The sequence below is a fragment of the Coptis chinensis genome, unplaced genomic scaffold (genome assembly GCF_015680905.1).
Source record: "Coptis chinensis isolate HL-2020 unplaced genomic scaffold, ASM1568090v1 utg2617_pilon_pilon, whole genome shotgun sequence".
Classification (NCBI taxonomy): domain Eukaryota; kingdom Viridiplantae; phylum Streptophyta; class Magnoliopsida; order Ranunculales; family Ranunculaceae; genus Coptis; species Coptis chinensis.
This window is the reverse complement of record NW_028238132.1, coordinates 21,881-45,389: the sequence shown is the minus strand read 5'-3', so window position 1 is coordinate 45,389 and position 23,509 is coordinate 21,881. Positions and strand designations below refer to the sequence as shown.

The following is a 23,509-nucleotide window of genomic DNA, read 5'->3' as shown; positions in this document are numbered from 1 at the left end:
TGTTTAGACTTAAATGCCTCCACAAAATATTGGAGGCATAATATTTTTAGTTTTTTCATTATATGCATTTTTAAATGTAAAAGCAGGTGGTATAAGTGAAATTTTTGTTTTGCATCCCACTACGTTATGTTTGTTTCTAAGTGAGAATATTTTCGTCTATTCCTGGTAAAGTTTGATAACAGATAGCAGCTCCATATTCTAGTCAAATTGGAGTATTAAATTCTAAAAAAATTAAAGAGGAGTATTAGAACTACTAAGTATTTATAACTGACTCCTCTAGCCTAATTTTCTGTTTTCTTTTCTCGTTCATTCCAATCAAACAAACCCTAGCTAGCACTCTCAAATAATAATAATGTCACTTTTGGCAAGGCCAAACAGCAGCAGTAGGAGGCTCTATTCCAATCTCCCTCGTGATTTTACCACCATCCTCCGCAATTACATTTCTAGGGCTGGGACTGAAACCAACCAATCCTCGCTCCCAAATGTAGAAGGGGATAGAAGAATACAACGAACTAGAAGAGACGGTGCTGGATCTCCTCCGAACCCAATTCCAAACAGACCTTTGAGAGGAGATAGACCCCCCTCCAGAAATGACGGTAACAACAACAGCAACGGTATTAGAAATAGAAGAACTGAGGCCCAACGCAATCACCCCAAACTCGACCTTGGCAGCGATGATGACACCCCACTCGTTCATACCAATCCCGCCGGAGAAAGTTTCCTCGAAAAATTCAAGCTTGGTTTTGAGGGAAAGGAAAAAGGCCCAACCACCAACAATAGCGGCTGCGAACCTGAAGAAGCTTCTTCTCCCCCACAAGACTCTGATGAGATTTTTAAGAAAATGAAAGAAACTGGACTCATTCCTAACGCTGTCGCCATGCTTGATGGTCTCTGCAAGGATGGACTGGTCCAAGACGCAATGAAGCTCTTTGGTCTCATGCGTGACAAGGGTACTATACCCGAAGTTGTTATTTACACAGCAGTCGTTGACGGCTTCTCCAAGGCTCATAAGTTTGACGACGCTAAGAGGATTTTCAGGAAAATGCAGACCAATGGCATCCCTCCCAATGCCTTCAGTTATACTATCTTGATTCAGGGGCTCTGTAGAGGCAGAAATTTGGAGGACGCTGCTGACTTTTGTGTTGAGATGTTGGAGGCTGGTCATTTACCCAATGTCTCCACATTTACCACTTTGATCGATGGTTTTTGCAAGGACAAAGGGGTCCAAGAAGCAGAGAGCACTGTTAGGAGGTTGAGAGAGAAAGGGTTTTTTGTCAATGACAAATCTGTTAGAGAGCATTTGGACAAGAATGGTCCCTTCTCGCCGTTACTTTGGGAGGCTATTTTTGGGAAGAAAATTTCCCAGAAATTGTTCTAGTCTTTTCTTGCTCATTCTTGTAAGTTTTTCAATCTTTACGCTTGTTTGTCAGGTTGCTCTTTTGCAATTTTTGTTAAGGCATTGCTGTGGATAGAACATGCCGTTGTCATCTATGTTGTGTTAGTTACTGAATTTTAAAAGTTAGTTATTAGGGATGAATGGACGATTTTAACTAGGTCTTAGGTCTTGGTCGTTCACTGCTATTGTCTTTGCAAGCATATTTACTTTCGGTCTTTATTGTAATTGCTTTGTACATCAGAATATTGATTTCTCCTACTCCTTATATCTACAAATGACCCAAGTATTTTCTACTTGAACTTAATTAGCCAGAGGTTTAACTTTGTATGAAAAGGTCTAGAAAGGGAATTTTTTCAAGGTTGGTAATGACGTAAGGTAAAATATTTGTCGACGCTTGATGTTGTCACAATCCCCTTGTAGTCGAATCCCCTTTCGTCTTTGAATAAGCTTGACTGAAAAATGGTGTTGTCGTGAATCATATTACTTGCAATACACCTCCTTTACTTGGATCTCCATTACAGAAAGACACTTCCGATGTTTAGGACATACAGAGTACTATGCTTGAACCTATAGGATCGGAAGAAGAACAAAATAAGTTATGGCTTTTGCACACGAAGAAATCCTCATTTTTTTAGCAATAACCTTATTGAAGCCCTGGATGATTGTGGTGGCTCCTTTTTCTCTTCCAAATTGGTGTCGTCTTCTCTATACCCTTTCCAAATAAAGTTATTTGCTTAGGAGTTTTGGGTTTAGTCAAGTAATAAGTTCCCCTTTAATACGTACTTTATTGTTTACAAGTATGCAAACTGCTTTATTGTTTACAAGTATGCAAACTGTGTAGGGGTGATTTCGGATCGGATCGGATTAAACTCCTTCGGAATTTTTCCAAATTTTTTTCGGAACTTAATATGCTAGCCAAATCTGATCCAATTTTTTTTCGGATTCAAAATATATTTCCAATTTCAGAACTTTTGGAAATTTCGGAATAACTCGGAAATTTTGAAATACTTTGTAAATTTTCAAAGATCTCTTTACTTTCAATTATTTTTGGAATATCATACGCCAATGTTCATTGTAGGGAGAGAAAACCATGTCCATAACACCAATGTACCAACAACAATACGCACTTGTTTACTGAGAAAACCTATTTTCATTCAAACAAGTGATCCAAGAAAAAACGAAAAAGAACCCCGCACCACCAATAATAGCAAGCATTGCATTCTCATGAGGTCCCGGGTATTTGTAATGTTTCAATTTTTTTTAGTGTGTGGAAATTGAAGTGTGAAGTGTGTCCGTATAAATAATGGATTATGGTCTTGGACTCTATGTAGCTTTTACATAATATTCTATTTATTGGAATTTGGCTTTTGGATTGGTCAGAAGTCATTGTATGATGACTTCAATGACATTTTTTTTTCATATCATTGTTGTTATGGCGGGACGGTGTAATGATAGTAGAGTGGTCCAATTCAAATGGGGAAGTAATGCGACTTGGTTATGTTTTGTTTTGTTTTGGAAGTAAAAACTAGAAAATGAATGAACGGTCGAGATCTAATCAAGTGGATAGTGAGAGAAGTATATATTTTCGGAATAAATTGGAAATAATATCGGAAATTTTGGAATTTTCGGATCGGATCGGATTTTAGAATTATATCCAAATCCGATCCAATTTTTTTTCGGAATTTTCGGAAATCGGAAAATCGGCCCATGAAAACTACAACCAGAGCCAGACCAATTTCGGGTTGGATTTGGAAAAATAAAAAATTCGGCAAAAAGAGACACCCCTAAAACTGTGCTTTGCACTGGTTTTTTGGTATCTAATTCTAAGTAAAAAAAATAGTATAATGTTGGGTGATTGGTTATATAATTTCAGTGATGGTGGTGAAAATAAAGAGAGGATAACTGATTATAGGTGCTTCTAAAATGAGGAAGATGTAGGGTGGTGAAGTCCCGCTATCATATAGTGTAGAGATTTCGTATCCTCCACCTCTTTCTGAAATGTCGTACTGGGCCAGGCTTTGTGGGAAACACCAACTGTCCTCATGATGTGCAGTTTCAGAATTTTTGGCTCCTCCGTCTCCCAAAGTTGGCCAATTGTTAGCATACATTTGTTTCTCAAAGTTTCAGATATTTCATGCACACCATGATTTGAGAAACAACCACGATTTGATATTACCCCATCAATTTATTATTATTATTTTTTTTTAAAGATAATGCCACATGTTTCTTTCCTTCCTAATATGTTTAACTCGTTTCTAATCCCACTTTCGGACCGGATTGTCTGTAGCCTATGTAAATTGAGAATTAATATTGTGCCGAGTTTTGCAAGCGATGCACATTATTAGCGGACTTAAACTGTTTTCGCGTATACATGTCAGTGAGTTAGTGTATCTCACATTAACCGTTATAAGAGTCTCTCATATTGCCCGACCTAGTTACTTGTTGACTACTAGCATTTCACCCGGCTATGCCGGAATTGTTTCATTGTATGCTTTAAACGTTTGGGTTTATCTGTATTTTGGGCTTAATTTTTTATAAAATGCTTAGTCTATTTTGGCGACATGGGGATATAAAAAACGGGGAAAAAAATAGTGAGATGGAATGATAGATCATTAGGGAACCTTTATAGCTTAAAAAAAAAAAAAAAAAAAAAAGAGAAATCTAAAATTTTCTGAAAAAAATATAGAAAAAATAAATCAGTCAAATCTCACATTTCAACAATCTAAAGGAATAATAACTATATAATATCCGTTAAAAACCACTAACAAATCTTACTTAATATACTACTCAAATTATGGACAATAATACTGATAAAGTAGAATTTATCTTTCTTTCAATAACAAATTCAAATTGGAAAAGTCATTGAACAATGACATTTTAAGTCAGAGTTTCGAATCAAGCAAAGTGAACACAATCAGAAGTTTGAATACCTCTCTGAATCTCATCAGATTCTGTGTTGACTGTGAAACTTAATGGATCATTCACTTTTCCAACAGGAGAGCTTGGACCAAAGAATGTAAAGCTTGGCATTGAAGCTACGGGAGATGAGAACTCCAAGCTATTTGACTCATGACAACTACTAAATGAAAAGCCTCCACATAGCAAGGTGTGGCAGGCACAAAAGAAGAAAATGGCAGTTTGCAAGTAAATGTAGGTGAAAACTCTCCCTACGCTTCTCCAATAAGAGGAGACTCGAAACCGAAGGTGATATCTTGATTCATTCAATCGACTCCATCTTCCACATATTCAATATCCTTTGTAACTTCCATTAAGCAACCATCTTATTAGCCAAATAAATCAATTACTAACTCTCATAAGTACAACTAATTAAAAAATCATGAACATATACAGAGTATATATAGAGCTATGTTTCACCAATGACTTCAGCACAAACTCCTTCAAGCCTCAATTACTTAATATAATATACTTTTAGATTTTCACCCATTGATCCAGCCACATTACTTGCAGAGCCATCGCCAATTGTTGCTCCAAAAGGGATACCTTGACCATAGCTCTCAGAAACAAAGTTAGATGCCATAATCTACCAGCTCGTCACCGTCACGGTCAATGACAGTTCCTTCTACATTATCATCCTCCTGCATTTGCAACTGTGGTTTGTCAACTGTACTCCCACCACCCTTGATATTCCGGTTATGCGTACTTGGTCCCCTTGATTCAAATGAAGCTGCGCGATCACCAACCTCACTTCCCGAAGGCTGCCCAATCCCCAGCAATCGTAAGATTCAGATCAATAGTTAGGAAGTCCTAGATTCTGACTGTAGCGCCACATAAGCTACAATCCAACATAGGTGACCTAGATTCAGATCTTGACTCAGGAAAAACTAATTTTTTCTTTCTCGTGTCTCTTTTAAGAGAAGCAGAGATTGCATGTTTGATAGGTCCAGGATGATTTGAAGGCCAGAGTAAGTTTGCATTCGGACCAAAGGAGCATTCGTCTCTAGCTGATTGAGCAGAGTGTTCTTCAGTCTGGAACGTTAAGAACCCATCTTGGCTCCCATCCACACAAGCTGATTGATCCACACAGGCTAATAAGCTTTTGGACTGTCAATGAAAAACATTAACCAATGTAAAACGAAAAGGTTGAAACTTCTACTTCGAGTAGCCAAATAATATATGTTTATCAAGTCACCAGCATGAATAAATATTTCCACATATCTTACATGAGAATAAATGCATAAAGTGTTATCTCGACTGATAAACTCTATTCCTTGTATGTAACCTGTTTCCCTAGCCAAAGTTTCTGACTGGGCTAGAAGACGATCAATTTGTGAACTCTTAGAAAGTCGCATCTGACTAATTGCAGAGGCAGCAATATCAGAAAGGGAAACAAATTGCAACAATCCATCGCATCGATCCTTAAAGCCCCCAATTAGTGCTGAAGGTGGGGTTGGAGGAAACTGAACCAAGCTTTCTGCACAGCTATTTCCCCTCCAAGGACATGAGGTTCCGTGCGCAACATTAAGCTGCTTGGCAAAGGCTTTACCGGCATTATTAGCTTGAATAAAAACAGATGAGATTGACTACTGTTAGAAAAGCTCATGGAGAAAATGAAACATAAAAACACAACTCCCCATTAAATTTAATATAGTATTATAAATTAACAACTATGATATTAATATGGTATTATTAAACTAACAACTCTAAGGACAACAATGGTTCACCTTCAGTTGGTGTCCACAATGCTAACAAAACAAAACTAAGATTTGAGCCGCAAGATTCACATACAATTATATCAACATCAACACTCACCCAACCTCTTCGGGCGTAATCCAATGGTCTCGCAATCTGGAAAAAATAAATAGGAGTAAAAAAAAAAAAAAAAAAGAGAATATAGAGTATGATAGCAAAAATCATTGGCTCTAGTTTTTTTTTATGCCAAGCTAATTGTATAAGTTGGCAAATATTTTTAGAACAATTGTTAACATGATCTGCAATGCAAAATTAATTACCAGTAAGAATCAACACAGTAAGTACTTCATTCAATCTTAAAATGCACTGACATTGCTAATTGGTTGTTGGAATTTCTATTTAAAGAAGAAGAAAAATTACGTTGTTTATAGTTTAGATTGAATAGATTTCAAAACCCCAAAAAATATAGAATAAATGTGAAATAAATATGCTAAAAAAAAATTACAGATCAATGGACTGATTAAACTGCTTCTTTCTTCGTTAATCGCGAGTTCTTCAATCTTGGCGGTTGAGAACTCCTGAGATTTTGGTCTTTTGGGTGTTTTTTATTTTGCGGACTATTAGAAGGTTTAGAAGGTTTTTTGTTGTTTTAGGATTCATAGCTTAAACTTTGAAGGGGTCGAAGGGTATTTTGTTTTAGAATCAATTTTTGTGTTTTTATGGCTCGTAGTTCTATCACGAATCTTTTTTTAAAGTGGCGTCTAATTGTTTTATGTATCTTGAAAGCATCTGCACGATCTCGAGAGAATCCTACGACTGAATTACCTAGGATTGAGGACTTATATGTAATAACCAATGAACATGTCCTAGAAAGTAATTAAAAATGCGTCCTTAAATGGAAAATATTGCTGACATGGCCTCCTGAAATCGCTTATGAGCATTTTTGCCCACTGTGCAATAATAGATTTAGATCACCACAAGTGCCACACAGTTGTGTACACAAATAGCATTCTTACTAAGATTTCGAAAGACAATCACAATCATATCTTCTTCAAAACCTATACAAATTGTGTAGATGAAACCATAAAATTAAAGCTTTGTAAAGGAAAATCTAGCAATCGGTTTATAGTTTGAGAAGGAGATCGAGGCATAAGCAAATGAAGTGGAGTTGTGGAGCCACGTGTAAAACTGGATGTGTTGACATTGTTCTAGCATAATTGAGGTAGACAAAATAAAGTAGATTTAATTAAGGGTTACCCTCCACTGGGAGACTCTAATTTCCCATCTAGTGGGGTGAAGTCCTAATTGGCTTATCTAGTGAGGGATAATACTAGTTAACCCTAATTATTAACAAGTTAGGGATGAGTGATGAAGGGGAGCTATACATGCAGATGCATTCACTCCAAGTGAGACCTTATCGTGTAAAATATATATATTTGGAACTTCGTTTTTTAAAAGGCTAACTGAACCTGGATCCTCAGCATCCTAAACTTCTATATGCCAATTAAAACCTTATTTTTTCATATAATTAATAATCTTATTCCTCCTCCTCCCTCAAATACTATTATATTTTTCATATAATTAACTTGTTGGAAAAAATATTAATAAAAAAAATGGCGGATTACCCTCTAACTGAACCTTTTAAACTCTCTTCTCCACCTAGATCCCACAATCTAAACCCTACCATTCACAACCTCCACAACCCAAAAACTCTTTGATTCCGGTAGATCTACTAATTGGAAGTGATGAAGAAGAAAAAAAAAAAGAAAAAAGCTTCCTCCTTTGTGTTGGTATGTAGGAGAGTTTATATCAACCAACATTGGTCTCTATCTTCGATGGATCTTAGGTGGGTTTTGTGGTTGTCTCCTTTGGTGCGACCACCTTCCCACATTTTGCGATCTTACACTATCTCAAGACCTTAAATAAGTTGGGTTTAGTTGGTTTTGGTATGCACCGGTTGTGGTAGTTTCACTTTGGATTTACTTGGTCCAACATCTCTATCGAAAGGCCATGGGTTCAAAATGTCCGGATTTCTGGTTTGGCATTATGATTTGTTTGTTCAAAGCCATGGCTCTCTCCCCATTTTCTATCCCTCTCCGGTTGCCGGTTTGGGATTCTTCGTCAGTTGCCGCTCACTAGTCGGGCCTTTGGTGGGGCATTCCGGTTTGGAATTGCTAATCTTTGTTGTTGTGGAGTTTTATGTTTATTTTGATGATCGTGAGTCGTCACCATGGGAGATCCAACACGGAAGAAGGAGCAACTATGAAGTCGACCAAGAGAAAAGGATGGGGTTTCTGTGGTCGAGGTGTCCTCATTGCTTGGAGTCCCTGGAGTCTATGTCTCCATATATTTACACTTTTGGTTTCAAAAATTTAATTTCAGTTTTATTTTCTTGTTTTCAGGTTAATGTCAATTGTTTTGATTGTAAGAAGTTATGTACAAATTAATACAATCAGGGCAGTTTATCAAAAAATATAGTTATATAACACATATAGTTATTTTTATATTCGTAGTCTCAGCCTCTCAGGTAGATGGCTAGTGCCAATTGACTTGCAGGACCCTTGTGTATAAGCTTATAAAGCCCTTCATTTAGCAACCTTTTTACGCTACACCTATCACAACTCACAAGTCCACAACGTACAGATACTTTCCCAGGAAGCCCAAGGGAAAAAAAAATGTTCTGCCTTGTCTTTGCTCGTCAGTCTCGTTTATATGTTGCTGCCATTGTTTTATATACCTGCTTTTATATTCCGTTCCTTCAAATCAAACAGGATATTTTTAGCTTGATGGGGTTGATTATCCAACCAACAAAAGTAGGAAGTCTCAGCAATTCCAATAATGTATTGGATCTTCCAGTGTTGAAATTTGAAGAGTTGGAGTGTACTGGTTCACGATGTCAAAGAAGAGTAGTAGATGAACAGTGTGCAGTGTGCTTAGGCGATTTCGAAGGAGAAGAAGAGGTAAGCCGGCTCTCAGTGTGTGGTCATGTGTTTCATGTATCGTGCATTTGGAGTTGGCTTCAATGTAACCGATTCACGTGTCCTCTATGTAGGTCGGTGTTTTCAGTATGCAAATGAATGCCTGATGGTACGTATCTCAAATCTAAAGACCAGTGGTACGTTTACATTCTGTTTTTCTGACTGTAAACGAGATGAGCTCAAATGGACGTGATTTTGACTTGCGGACCGAGGAAATTGCTGTAGTTATTTTAAATCAAGGGTAATCTTAGTCACACCCAAAAATACTTTCGCATGGCCCAACAACCATACTCTGCCTCTCAAACTTCTGAACCAAAAAAATAAGTACTCTGTTCTCGAACTTGTTTCTTCTCTTGTTCCTCTCCCACCCCTACCATGACAATGATTCGATGAAAATCACCAATACCCTTTTTACTTTCCTTCCCCTTCCAATTGAATCAATTAATCAATTCTATGCTATAGAAGTTGTTCTCATTTAATTCCATCTTATACAACTAAGTTTAACCCCATTCAATCAAAATTTTCACTCAATCTCGTGTGGAAACTTTGGAAAAAGAAAACAACTAAGTTTATTTATTGGGCTATTCATGAGAATTGAATAGAACAATATTCTTTTGTGGAATTTAAAAACCCTATTTGAAAGCATAAAACCTTATAACATTTTTTTTCCGATAATAACCTTATAACGTTTTAATATGTTGAAACTGTAATTTTAACGCACTAGTCACCACACCCGGTATTTTGGGGGGGGGGGGGGTAATTGTAGAGGTGACGGCGTCTTGAGAAGAATTGGTAGAGAAGTAAAAAAAATAAATTAATTAAATAAAAATAAATAAATATAGTTAAGTAGCTATTTGGCCACACCCCAATAAATAAAAGATATAATTGGTATTTTGGGGTTATGTGACAGTTTTTTTTGGGTATGACTAAAATTACCCTAAATCAATCTAATAGCCAAGTTGACATTCCGGGTTTACGCCTCAACACTAGGGCTGGCAATGGGTTGGATCGGTCCGGATATATGCAAATCCAAAACCGATCTGTTTTTCAACAATACATACCCAGAATCAGACTCGACCCGAACGGATATTTGAGTTAGAGATCCAGAATAGAACTGAAAACTTTTTTTTTATTCCAGAACTGAAAACTTTTTTTTTATTCCGGATCCGATCCGTTCCGAACCAATAAGCTCAATTTCAACCCGGTGAATCGAGTTTTTTTATAATTGGATCATAATTTTCGTTATATAAATATTAAATAATTTTTTTTTGCTAAACACAAATATAAATATCCAAAAGGCATAATGAATGATTTGAAATCCAAATTTGTTAGGGAGGATTTTCCTTTAGATATAAACCATCTTTTTATTATGTAAAAAACATATCATAATATTACATATGTATTTTGCATATCTTATTTTGGAACTTTAAATATAGCAATGTTGCGGTAATAGAAATATATGGTGGAGGAAAGTTAGGATGTTGCAGTAATATAAATATATGGTGAAAGAAAATTAGGAAGAATAAGACTAAAAATTTTAATTGGATCAGGCCTATAACGGTTCGGTACATATTTAATCCAGAACCAATCCAATAAAAGTCTGGTTCTGATTTTCAAGACCCATAACCGATTGAATATTTAACCACCTGTTCCAGACCCACTTTTATTGGTTCGAACCAGATATCGGTTCTTACCCGACCCATTGTCAGCCCTACTCAGCACATTCAAATATTTTTGTACGGGTGGACTTCCATTGTAAACGTGGCTAGCTTCATATTTAATGTTTCCGTATCTTTTGAAAAGGTTTTAGTGTAGATTCAGCTGGATTTCTTTATTATTTGGGCCTTTGACCAATAAATTCTTTTTCTTTTTTATGTATGCTTACATGGAACATGGATAATGCCTCATTTCTCATTCTTCAATTCGCGAATGGAATTTTTGAAAGGCAATACGTATAATATTTTCGAATATTTCAAAGATTCGTAATAATTTATGATTTTTTGTTTTTGAAACGAATAATTTGGTTTTTGGCGAATTTTTCACTAAACCTAAAAAAAAAAAAAAAAAATTCAGGTGTGTTTTGTCATTTTTATGTATTTTATATCCTCACTCTTATTTTAAGTGCCCCAGGTATCAACCATGGACCAAAATATCGCCGATATATCCGATATATCGCAATATATATATTTTTTTTATATATTTTTGGCAATATTTAAATTGTCATGTCATAGTGTGTATTTTTGAAGTTTGATATTTCAATCCAAGAACAAATAAATAAAATTTTTAGACCGTATTGGTTTCAATTTTTCAGATGAAATTTTTTAGATATGTTTGTTATATAATCGATATTCCGATATTTATTAACATAATATATAAATTTTTTTACTTTTTTTTGACCATTTTAAAATATAATTCAACACTGCGATTGTCGATTCCAATATATTTGACCGAATATTTAACCAAACCGTTTTTTTGAAGCGCCGAATAATTCTTGAATTATTTTCGTACCGAATTTTTGCCATATCCCGAATTGCTAACAATGACAAATGGTGACAAATTCCTAGTCTCTTTTTAACTACACAAAAGATAATCATTTCAAATTCAACTAGACGCGTAAATCAAAAGAAAGAAAACTTGATAATGTCAATGCATTCACTAAACCAAGTTAAAAGGGGTATTGACGGTATTGTCATTGACTTAAGGGTCGGAGTAGGTATCAACTACGTTGGAGATAGAAAAATACCTTTGCAACGAGATATCTGACTGATTAGATAAGAACTATTTTTTTTTTTTTTTTTTATGAATTAGGAGTCTTAAGGCCTGTCTTTCTTTAAGAACGCCTTTAGGTTTGTTTTGACAAGTGGGAAAGACCTATTGTAAATTTGTAAGCAACCTCCTTCCTATTTATTCTCCATATTTTATTTTCAAAATTGTGTGACTCAAACGAGTTTTGATTTTGTGGCAAATTGACTCAAACGAGTTTTGATTTTTCCGATTCTTCATCGTTATTGTTATACAGCAGGTCGACTTGATCTAAAAACAAGATACGGACAAGGTATCATTTTATGCAAAACTGTACAAGAAAAAGAACACGTGTACTAAAATAAAAAAACACGTGAATTTTGCTAGTACAACTAATGATTTTTACCTCACGGTCCAATAAGGCTCCCAGTGAAGTACTGTCACAGAACTGATATCAGGCCTTCAGTCAAGTGTGCCAACAAAACCTTAGAACTCATACAGCTCATGTCAGTGACATAAGCAAATTGCTTAACTAGTTGTGCACATAAGAAGCCAAAAGGAATGAGAATAACATTAACTACCCACTCCCTTTCTATTTTTCCGTTTTCCCTCCCCTCCTCTGGAAGAATCAAAATATAGACTCATCTCATGTCAATCAAATAACAGTAACTTACATAGAATACCGCCCATCTACCCTCGTGGTGGGCGCTCATCCAGAATTTCTTCAAGTTCTTCGTCATCTCCCCTTTTACCTGCTTGTTCCTTCCAGTAGGCCACCAGTTTCTTCAAGCGGTTGACTTCCTTTGAAGCAACATTTTTGCTCGGATCATTGACTATCGACCTGACTCTTGAAGCATATCTGAATGCACATGAAAATATAATTTCAGCATTAAAAGAAGCTATCTAAATAATTCTTTAGGAAAGCATTATCAGACTGTGAATCCAACCAAGTCTATTGTACAAATCTCTAAAGCTTAAAACAAAATACAAATTTCAATGATTCGAGCCAGAGATGATGGACTTGACAAGTCCATACTTCCCTCAGCTTCAGACACATACATACCTAGTAATAACATAAATAATGAATTTGTGCCTTGCTTAATATTATATATATCAATATATGCAACTTTGGTGAAATGATGAGGAATCTTGAGGACTACACTAAAGAGTTTTGGGATGACAATCTAGGACTCACTTGTGTGTGTTGTGCTTGCGAGAGATTCTTCTATGACTATGAGAAAGCACAAACTCATCTTAGGTAAGATCATCCAAAGATAGTGAAGCAATTCATGGCCAAAAAGTAGGAGAATGATATAGCATTACTATCACTTCATGGAGAGAATGAGATAGCATTGCTATCACTTCATTCTTGAGGAGCCATTGTGATGTGTAGCTAGTGAGTAATCTCATCTACGTCAAGCTTGATGCTTGTAGATTTTGTAAGTCATTGTGTGCTCCCCTAATGATCTAACTCTCAGGGAGGCTTTGTAAGGTTCAACTTTTAATAAACACAGGAGGCAGTGAAACAAGAGATAAAAAGTACATACGTTAAAGAATTATGGGTTTCATCCAGGTTTGATTCAGCAGGAGAGACATTTACGAACATAAGAGTCTTCGCATTGCCACCAAGGGAATCACTCATTAGCATTGTTAATTTGTGGTTTCTGTAAGGTATGTATTGACTATCAGAAGACAACGCACTGATCACATCCCCAAGAGCTGAGAGTGATTTGTTAATACTCTGGGCCTCTTTCAATTGATTCCCTGCAGAGCCAGACTTCTTCACTCTTTCTGAGCCGGCAAGATCTACGAAACTTAGCTGCAAAAGTAGAAATGTTGTGTTTCTTAATAAAAACATAAATACAAATTAATTAGTGTTTACCAACTGAATCTATGATGACAAGGCTTATCATTTCAAGAAAGAAAAAAACATTTTAATAATAATAGAAAAGACATATAATGGGTTGCCAATTCATATATTACCTTTCCTCTAGCAACAGATTGTGTTTGAAGATTAGTGCTTTGAATAATAACAGAGAGTATCAAATGAGATCTTGAACTTTCGTCATTCATTTGAGTTCCAGATGTATGTCGCTGCTCAGATCCCCGCAAAATGATATTTCTCAGTTCCTCAAATGTCGAAATAGGTACAACTGTCGCATTCTCTACAGATACCATCCCCTGCAAGATTCAAACATAATAATATTTTCAGAATTAGCGACATTAATCACACACACAACCTCATGTACCAACAATTTAGTAAAAGAAAGGTAAATCACCTTTGGATCCTTCTTAATATCTAGCTTCATACGTTTGACATTCTTCGGTAATAGAAGATCTACAAGGGTATCCTGATATAACTCCACCATATAAGCCTGCATTTTTCAAGAATAGCAGCAAGGGCTTACATGAGGAAGTATACACCATTCACAGGTAAAACAAAATAATCAGTTCGGAATAGCTAGGAGATAATAAGCAGTTATAAACCATTGGGAAAATAACTATCTAAATTGGGTGACAGTAAAAAGTTAAATATGCTACTTTATGACATATACTAAAATAGTGTTTGGCTGACAACTTCTGGAAACAGCTACGATGGAATTATTCCAGATGCGCCATATGAACTGTTAAATGTTTTTCCTTCACATATTTATCAGGTCAAGTGTTTGGCTGTTAAATGTTTTTCCTTCACATATTTATCAGGTCAAGTGTTTGGCTTGTTTCATCTCAGCTGCTTGTAGAAAGTTCTCGCGGAGTTACATGACCAGTTGTTGCAGCCTTCTTATTGCTAAGAATACTGATGCCACAAATTCGAGAATTACAAAGATTGCAGTGAAAAATGGGTGTCACAAAACTAATGGATACCTTCTTCAAGACCGTTGCAATTCTAACCACTAGAATTATAACTAATGCCCTAACAGAAAATGAGGGGTGTAGGAACATCTTTCAGCGGTAGCAGTTGTGGTCGTGCATTAGCAATTTTGCATACTTCTAAATTTATATGCCACAAGGTAACCAAATAACAAAATGGAAAACACCTACAGCAGTAGCTAAGAATACAATTCAAAAAAAACTCAACCAGAAAGAATATGTAATTCTCATTTTGAAATGTGTAATTCTATCTTTCTAAAAGAGTATGGAAGTAAAAAAATAATATATCATTACCTTCAACGAGAATGAATATTTGTTGCTGTCACGCTTTAAAATATTAAATAATTCAGCAGTTGCTCTTGGTGTCAGTCCTGGATTACTCTCAGATCCATATATTGTAAATGTCTTTCCTGATCCAGTTTGGCCGTAAGCAAATATGCAAACATTATATCCATCCACCGCTGATTGAACCAAATACTGGGGAGAAATATAGAAATTAGATAAATAGTATCCGAGGCACTTACAACTGTACAGGTAAACAAAGAAAAAGCAACTCTGAAAAAGCAGACTCATAATTTAACAGTAGAACTTCAAGGAACACTTTTGACCAACCTTTGTATCACCAAAAACATCTTCTTGAGAAGCATCATCATCAAAGACATGATCATAAAGGTGTTGCCTGATCTTATCATCTTTCCACAGATGTTCAATTGTGAACTCATCGATACTCCTAAGAACATTCTTTTGTCTATCAGCAATTTCCTTCTCATTAAGTGGCCGCAAGCGGCAAAAAACTCTAATCTTGCCCTTCATATCTGCAAGCATATGTCCTCATAAATACATGGTTTCCCTATAATGATAATTGTTCTGAATTTTTTGGATTAATATAGGTAAAAAGAAAATATTTAACTACGTACTTTTCTCAAATTCATACAAATAAAAATTGCATTCGAAACACACCTTCTATGGTGTTGAAGTATCGTTTTCTTAAAATTTGTTCTTCCTTGTAAAGTGCTTCTAATTCTAGCAGTTGAGCCCCTTGTTTCTTCAAAAGAGAAGCACTTTGTTCGTTCTTTCTATCAATATCCTGACAACATACATTTTACTCATTAGGAAGATGACTTTTTAGTTATAAGAGACGGCACTACAAATGCATGGAAGAAAAACGTGAAAAAAATCCAACATTTAAACCTCAAACTAAGGTTATGATGCGATGCAATTATTGTTAGATCACTACCTCCTTCATTTCTCGCAGTTCTTCAAGTTCTCTTAGGTTATGATGCAATGCATCCAATTCCACATTTTTAATTGAAAGAGTAGATTCAACAGTAGCCAAATCTTGTCTAGATATTTCTAGCTTCTTCTCCAATTCAGAAACACATAGCTTATAGGTTCCACGTTCTTGCTCAAAGTTTCTCTCTAAATTTCCAATCTGCAACATATTGACAAAATAAATATAGACTCAATAAGCATAGAAATGATGAAATATTTTCTAGAAACAAAGCAAAAATAGAAACATCATTCTCTACCTCATCGGAATTCTTTTTCTCAATCTTGACAATTTCTTGTTCTAGATGGAATTTTTCGTTTTCCAGTCTCTTTAAATTTTCTTCAGCTACAGTCAATTCCTCTTTTTGCACTCTTAACTCAGCTTGGAGTTTACTTGCAGTCTGCATTTAGAAGTCATCAGCAACCAAATACTTTATAATTATTAAGCGGTGCACGATATAACTTCAAGCATTCAAAAGCTTCCCAAGGATTGCAATCACAAAAAAGACAAACTATTAAAGAAGCAAAACTTAAAGGTAGCAATCCACCCAATATACCTTGTCCATTGATCCAAGTTTATCCTTCTTTGCAGTATTCTCTATACAAAAAAATTCTTGATCGCGCATCTGCATCTTCACCAGTCTTGCTTCCATGCCTTTCGTTTCAGACTGTGCAGCCTAACAAAGAGTCAAAGCATTAATGAGATAAGTACCTGATGTAAATGAAACTAAGAACAATACAACTTTAAATATATGGACTCATGCCTGCAGGGCATCATCTTTCTCTTTAATTAAAGATTTAAGCTTCTCCCTGTTACAAGTAAGTTCTGCAAGCTTTTCTTTCTCTAATCTCAATGAATCCTTCATCCCTTCCAATTCTTCCAACATGTGTACCTCCTGCTTTTCTTTCTCCCGCAATTCTTGCAGTAACTACAGAAAATAACCAAATGAAAATCTTCATATGTAGGTTAACATGAGAACAGTGAGGTGGCAGGGGGCAATTACATAACACAATCCACAAAACAAACCTATGGAAGAAGCAAACTTTTGATTGAGGAGGAAATGAAAAAGAAGGGAGCCAAAACTAAAAAAATAAATAAAGGGTTCATAAGATATACAAAGTACTAAAGGTGTGGGAATGAGGAAATGGAAATTCAATATTACTTACTCTGTCAGTGTTCCTTTGAGATTCTTCAACAGCTTTAGACAATTCCTGCACACGTTTGTCGTGATCATCCACAACAAGAAGCTTATGGTTATGGGAAATGTCTCCATTTATTGAGATGCTAGAAGAAGTGCGAGCTTTAGAGTATCTGCGCAACATTACATCATTTATATGTGTTTGAAGAGCAACACAAATTTCCTCCCCCTGCAACATAGGAAGAAGCCGCCATAAACCTTATGCATGACCTGCAAACAATCAAGTACGTAATTCAACGCGAACAGTGACGTGCTATACCTGCTTTGTTTCAAATTGGAATATGTGGAGGACACCTGCAACTCTCATCTTAAAAAAGACAGCAGTATTGCTGCTACCGAACTGCATTATGTCTCTGAGTTCAGCAGAATGCAAATATTCTTTTGGGACAGGACGGAAAAAATGAACCTGGAGTGCAAATAAGCAATTAGTCCTATATTCAACACAAGCAAACTTAACATTCAGAAAAACTGAATATCTAGAACATGTCGATAACATCAAAGTCAAAAGATTATAACTCACTCCACGCTTATTGATGCCTAAAACAATTCGACCAGGCAGAAGCCCAATAGGATCATCAATCTTCCTAACACTAAAGAAAACTGAGTTCCCATAAGGAAGTGTTCTCAAGATCCGGAGAAATTGCTGTCTTGCATCTTCCTTTGAAAGATTTTCCTGGAAAGAAAAAAGGTAGCATGTTAAAGAAGATAGTGATTGGAGCTATTAACACCTGCTTGAGCAGATTCTTACTTTTTTTTTTAAATCCCTTTTTTTCTGATCAGTAAAATTCTATTCATTCTCAAGTACCAAGAAGAGTGATCATAATTAGCAAGAAGCTACAAGAGCATAGACAATGCACCCCCGAATTTACAAGAGTAACTCAATTACACATGAAATCAACAAATTACACACCTCGAAAGCTTGGACAAGCACAAGCACAAGCACAATCAAACAAAACCATTCTAATCTCTTCCACTATGACGATGTTCCACACTTTCCTCAACCACTTTGCAAAATGGACAAAGATTTGGGTAAAACCTTTGGGTGATGATACCAGAGGTCTGGTGGGTTCTAACCCCACTACACACAATTGAGTTACTGATCTCTTTAAAAACAGGCTTGCCCGCACATTTTGTAAGTGATTTCTAGCTTATCTAGCTTAGTTGGTAAAACCTTTGGGTGATGATACCAGAGGTCTGGGGTTCAAACCCCGCTACACACAATTGAGTTATTGATCTCTTTAAAAACAGGTTTGCCCACACTTTTTTTTTTTTTTTTTTTACAGGTGTCGACTAGCAAAGTCGGTAAAACCTTTGGGTGAGATGATACCAGAGGTCTGGGGGTCGAACCCTGCCAACATCAAAGAGTTACTGATCTCATTTAAAAAGGCTTGCCAATAAAAAATATATATTTTGTAAATTCAAACCGTTCCGGTTAAGATTATCAATTGTCTTAATCCTTCTCAGATAAGCAAGTCAACTAAAAGAATCCAACTTTGAAGGGAATAGAATTTCTCATATTGAAATCCTTCACTAGGACCGCCAAAAAAGGACTCTACAATGTAACCATCTTTCTCACCCCAATCATCAGAAAAATAGTAATAAAAATTGACCCCTAAAAGTATCATAAAAAACAGTTGTATTCCAACAAGGAAAATAGAACAAAATACATGAAGTATATAACAGGTAAGTTCTGAATGGGACCTAACCCATGTAATATTAACGCACCATATGTACAAAAAAGGAATACACTTAAAGATAAAATAAAATTATAGTATTTAAGAGGAAAGTAAAAACTTATGGATTTTCACTTTGAGAACTCAGTACTTTACTATGGTTTAATAATTAAGAGGCTTGGAACATTACCATTGATTGATAACGAGAAACAATGTCCATTTCCCAATCCTGCTTTGCTCGAGTTATTGCAATTTGTCTAGGTAAGAACCTTTCAAGAAGTGATATCCACTCACTAAAAATGATCCCAGATTTAGAAATTCCCTTACTTGAAGTCAAAAAAAATCAGCAAAAATTCACAATAAATGAAAAGAAGAGAGTGGAATCACTAACGTGCTTGATTCAGGATTTTCAACACATCCAATCTCAACTAAGATCTGCAGTGCAGAGAGCTGAGCAGCATCATCCCTACCAACAGGATAATTCCCCACAATATAATCATGTTGCAGCTGCCAAAACAGTAAAAACAACAAAAGTATTAATTATATATTACTAAATTAAACTACAAAATCTTTATATGATAGGGAAACAGATGAAGTGGACTGAAGAACATATACCTGCACATAGGACAGTTGCGCAAACATTGGATCTGCTATAGCTTCATCTGACTCTCGAAACAATTTCTTTTTAAATGTAAGTTTGCAGTGCAATATCTCTCCTTTACTACGATCTTTAGCTACCTTGAATTCCGCCAACAAATCCCCAATATATTTGTTGTCGTCTAACCCAATAAATTCCTCTTCTCAATAAAACAAAACATAAGCACCAGATGAGTGTCAAATCATCTGTTCAGAATCTACAATACTAGAAAAAGAATGATTACCATTTCCTGGTTCAGGTGACTTTGAACCAGTTATCACTTTACGGCATTCAAAAAGACTGAAACTAGAAAATGCCGAGAGCTTAATAATCCCTGCAAGTTCCTGAAGAAGATGTACATCCAAATAACAAAAGTAAAAATTGAGTATATTATACTTCTTTTTTTTTTTTTTTTTTTTAAAAAGAAAGAAAAAATAAGGCGAGGGAAGAAGGGGCATACAAGCTGCAAGAATTATGATTTGCATCGGATTTATTAGAGAATTGAAAAACACAGGATCATGTATAGTCGAAGACTTGAAGGTATGACATAAATAAAGAAAATCACCCTGCAGGCCATAATGTCAGCATGTATGGCCAAGCATAAAAATGCCATTACAACGACCACAATAGAGACCATATGAAATTAAAACCATGCCTTTCAGTATTCATATTTGAGTTATGGGGCAAGCAACAGAAAAAATGATCCAGTTAACAAAGAAACGAAATATCTGAGTACTGAAGAGGTATACCTCACATAAGATGCCTCTTATTTGGAACTACATTAATGTATAGCTTATTATGATGAAACACAAGTAAGCCCTGATGGTGGTAAGAAATATTCACTCCCAACAAAATAGTTGTTGTAATAGTTACAACAGCTGAATTAAGAAAGCACTTGTTGAAATTCAGTAAGTCTGCCTCTAGTATTGAGAGATACAGTTGCTGTTATCACGGTTAAAAATACAGCAAATGCCAGTAAAAATACCTCAACAGCGTCAGCAACAGTAGCTGCCATGTCATATGTAATTTCTTCAAAAGTCTCATCCAAGAAAAACACTATTGTTGTAAGCTTTTTCCCAGTCAAAAAAGCTTCAATCTCCTCTCGCCCAGGGATTGTATGCCGAGGTCCAGCCTTAACGGAACGCTTTAAAGCATTCAATGTATTCAATGCAAGGACTTGGACTTCAGAATCAGTATTGACCTCATGAGCTACATAATGAATATACTCTGATAAGTATCCTCCAATATCCTTGCTTGGAGGCATGGAAGATGCACAAAGATGCATGAGCTCCCATGCCTTAATCAAGCATTGCCTGTAGAAATGAAACCAAACATAAATGCAATTATCAGTAATAGTACAAAATCAAGGGAATGTCACCGATGTTATATGACATGAAACCTCATATTGACGAAAAAACATGCTTACTTATCAGGGTTATTTAGGTGTTTGCTTTGAGATCTGAGCAAAAAGTTCATCTCGGAGTTCAGGGCTTTAATGTTTGCTTATACAATTTTCCAATAACCTCAACTCGTTCTTCTAAACTCATAGGAGCTACTCTATCTGATGAGTCAACTCCCATATACTTCAATATCAGCTGGAACAACTTTATTGCACGATTTATCATATCACTGCTTATTTTAAGTAAAGAAGTCGGAATAGGATCCTGTCAAAAACCCAGCATCAATGCCTGATAAGTTCAATATTGAAGCAAAAGTTCACGATCTAGAATTTTGAAAACAGTAAATTGCTGCTTTTTTCTCCAAACACTTTAATGCCTTGCAGAAATATAACCTTACCTATTCTCACGCTTTAACAATATATTACCTTTTGAAAGCATAGCATATCCTCAAAAGTGAACTTTTCCCTAAACTTGAGGACCCACAGATCTTTTGGAAAAAATCCACGCTTTGCCTGAAGAATGGATCTGCTTCTGCATACACCTCAGGAAACCTTCTACCTAACAGGGAGAATCAAGCAACAATAGGGTGAAAATGTGGAAACAAACGTTATATGGAGCATATTTGTGTGTTCACTTTTCCGTCAGTGCCCATCTGGACAGGTGACTGAACGGGAGGCGCACTTACGGTGTGCCCTAAGATGGGTCATGGAGCATGTGACTAAGACATAAGCGGCTCCACATGCGTTCACCACTGAGATAGAACTCAGTTACTCAACTTAAAAAGAACCGAGCCAACCAGCCCTGGACCTGGTCTAGGGCTGGGTCAACTCAGTCTCCTCAGAATTCAAGATGTCTAGAAGGCTTCTAGGGTCTGAAAGGATAACATATGAAATCGCATCTTTTAGGAAGATGGGAGATCCATGTTCCAGAAAGAAAGAGGATCTCTGCCTATACATAGCTGAGCTCTATCATTGAAATATGCACAATAAGGTCTGATTCCCCTTGTGGATACGTAGGCAGCCAACTCTGCTGGTCCAGCCGTAACCTTATTTTCTATTACTGGACTTGTCTTCTTAGTGATCTAGTACTATGCTTAAAAGTGTAGAGGGGATTATGGGGACCTTGGAAATTGTCCACACACAATTCATGTCATAACAAAGAACAAACATTTAAGCTATCAGGTGCAGAGAAAAGCAATTTAGACTGAAAGAAGTTGAAGAACTTAGCATATCTTCCTGTATATAAGAGAACACATGTTAGCACAATATCCCACCTGAAATCTATCAATTAAAGGTATAGCACCAGCGAGCTCTGCGGGAATAGCCATGGACAAGGTCGTTGGAGTGCTGTGGAAAAAAAAAGTATGAATATTTGGAGAGTAAACTAACTGTATACAGACAGAGTGCGCCTCTCCCAATTTGTTTTTTTTTATTGGCTTAAATTAGATCAGTAACTCTTTGATACTGGCGGGGTTGGAGCCCTAGATCTCTGGCATCATCACCCAGAGGTTTTACAAACTTTGGTAGTTGGCAGCTGCCCCTCTCTCACAATTACAAAGCTAGCCAATTCCCCTAACGAAATAATGAAAATGAAGATGGGGAATTGGTTTGAAGCAAGAGAAAAGGATATATGAAATTGGTGTTATACTAATTGTGGAACTTACGGAGGTGCGAAATTGGAACCATCACTATCGTAGTCATCCCCATTGGATACGGGAAAGAAACTATGCAGTGGAGTAGTGTCGCCGTTGTTAGAGCTGAAAGAAGATCGACTTGTTCTCACACTTTGAGCCATTACTGGAGTTGCATCCACTGCCATCTCGAATTTAGGGGAAGAAAGTGGGCCTTACAGACTTTTCCTCAATTGACATTGGTTCAGACTGCGCAAAAGCATATCCATGAACAATAAAAGCATAGTAAGCAATGAAATCCGCTACAAGCAAAATAATTTGGTGGAGTTGATCAGAATATAAAGAAGAATTAGAAATGCAAGATGTTGTTTTTGTTTTTTTGAAAAAAATGCTTTAGATAATTCAAAGTAGAAGATCCATATAGTGTCTTTAATTAATCAATGATATCAAGCTAGCCCTAATCGTCTGAAACTCAAAAAATAGACAAGATCTGCAGACAAATGCGACATGACTCAGTCAAGTAGAAGAAGATGAAGCAATATGCTGGAGACCCACAGATCCACCCTTGTAATGAAAGCAAAACCCTGCTTGAAAGTAGTGGACAATCATTGGGAATTGAATCAAGTAGTGTAAACCTGAGACTGAAGAGAGAGGGGATACAGTTTTTCTTCTTCGGACGCACATCACATACTCAGCTTAGCAGAGGAGCTGGATACTTTCCTTCCTGTGGTGTAGTTTTTGTCCTCTCTCTCTCTCTCTCTTAAAAATGGAGATAGAGTGAGTGAAATTTTCGTGAAACCATTAATAAATTTGATGGACTGGGTCTGCAGTGCAGTCCGCCTGCTCCAAATTTCTTTGAATTTGGCCCCCTCCCCCTATTTGCTTTAACTAAACAAATTTAGTAGGGTGCCAAAACATTAATCCATGCATAATAAACTCTAATATATATTTCGTAAGAATTCCGTGTGTATCTACATTCTACAGTTCTACACTTCTACACCCAAAATTTTGTTTTGTTTATCTCCCTCCAGTGTCTATGTACGAGTGTACGACTATAGTAGAAA

General features: G+C 36.2%; 2 protein-coding genes and 1 long non-coding RNA gene across 3 annotated transcripts; 1 reads left to right on the top strand and 2 right to left on the bottom strand.

Moving 5' to 3' along the window:
• Positions 1-264: 264 nt before the first annotated feature.
• LOC147473388 (uncharacterized) lies at positions 265-4,698 on the top strand. Its single transcript, XM_086587509.1, has 2 exons — positions 265-1,397; positions 4,393-4,698. Exon 1 carries the CDS (start codon positions 353-355, stop codon positions 1,376-1,378), a length of 1,026 nt encoding a protein of 341 aa, XP_086443635.1. The 5' UTR covers positions 265-352; the 3' UTR covers positions 1,379-1,397; positions 4,393-4,698.
• A 466-nt stretch (positions 4,699-5,164) lies between these two features.
• On the bottom strand, positions 5,165-7,136 carry LOC147473387 (uncharacterized). The gene is made up of 2 exons (XR_015210467.1): positions 6,552-7,136; positions 5,165-6,202 (listed from the first exon to the last, which is right to left on the bottom strand). It is a non-coding gene; the product is annotated as an uncharacterized LOC147473387 (long non-coding RNA).
• Positions 7,137-12,123: 4,987 nt separating this feature from the next.
• LOC147473386 (kinesin-like protein KIN-14I) lies at positions 12,124-23,273 on the bottom strand. Its single transcript, XM_086587508.1, is given in 28 exon segments — positions 12,124-12,459; positions 12,462-12,625; positions 13,314-13,585; positions 13,750-13,947; positions 14,046-14,141; positions 14,932-15,114; positions 15,250-15,452; positions 15,598-15,724; positions 15,875-16,069; positions 16,167-16,307; positions 16,464-16,583; positions 16,671-16,835; positions 17,074-17,274; positions 17,365-17,511; positions 17,626-17,778; positions 18,969-19,071; positions 19,170-19,285; positions 19,394-19,575; positions 19,660-19,759; positions 20,401-20,728; positions 20,842-20,858; positions 20,860-20,905; positions 20,907-21,079; positions 21,241-21,282; positions 21,284-21,373; positions 22,089-22,161; positions 22,479-22,694; positions 23,081-23,273. Coding segments are annotated over 27 exon segments (3,813 nt in total). The 5' UTR covers positions 22,634-22,694; positions 23,081-23,273; the 3' UTR covers positions 12,124-12,436.
• Positions 23,274-23,509: the final 236 nt, after the last annotated feature.

Coding starts and splice junctions, on each gene's coding strand:
- LOC147473388 (XM_086587509.1), top strand. CDS start 353: ATGTCACTTTTGGCAAGGCCAAACAGCAGCAGTAGGAGGCTCTATTCC.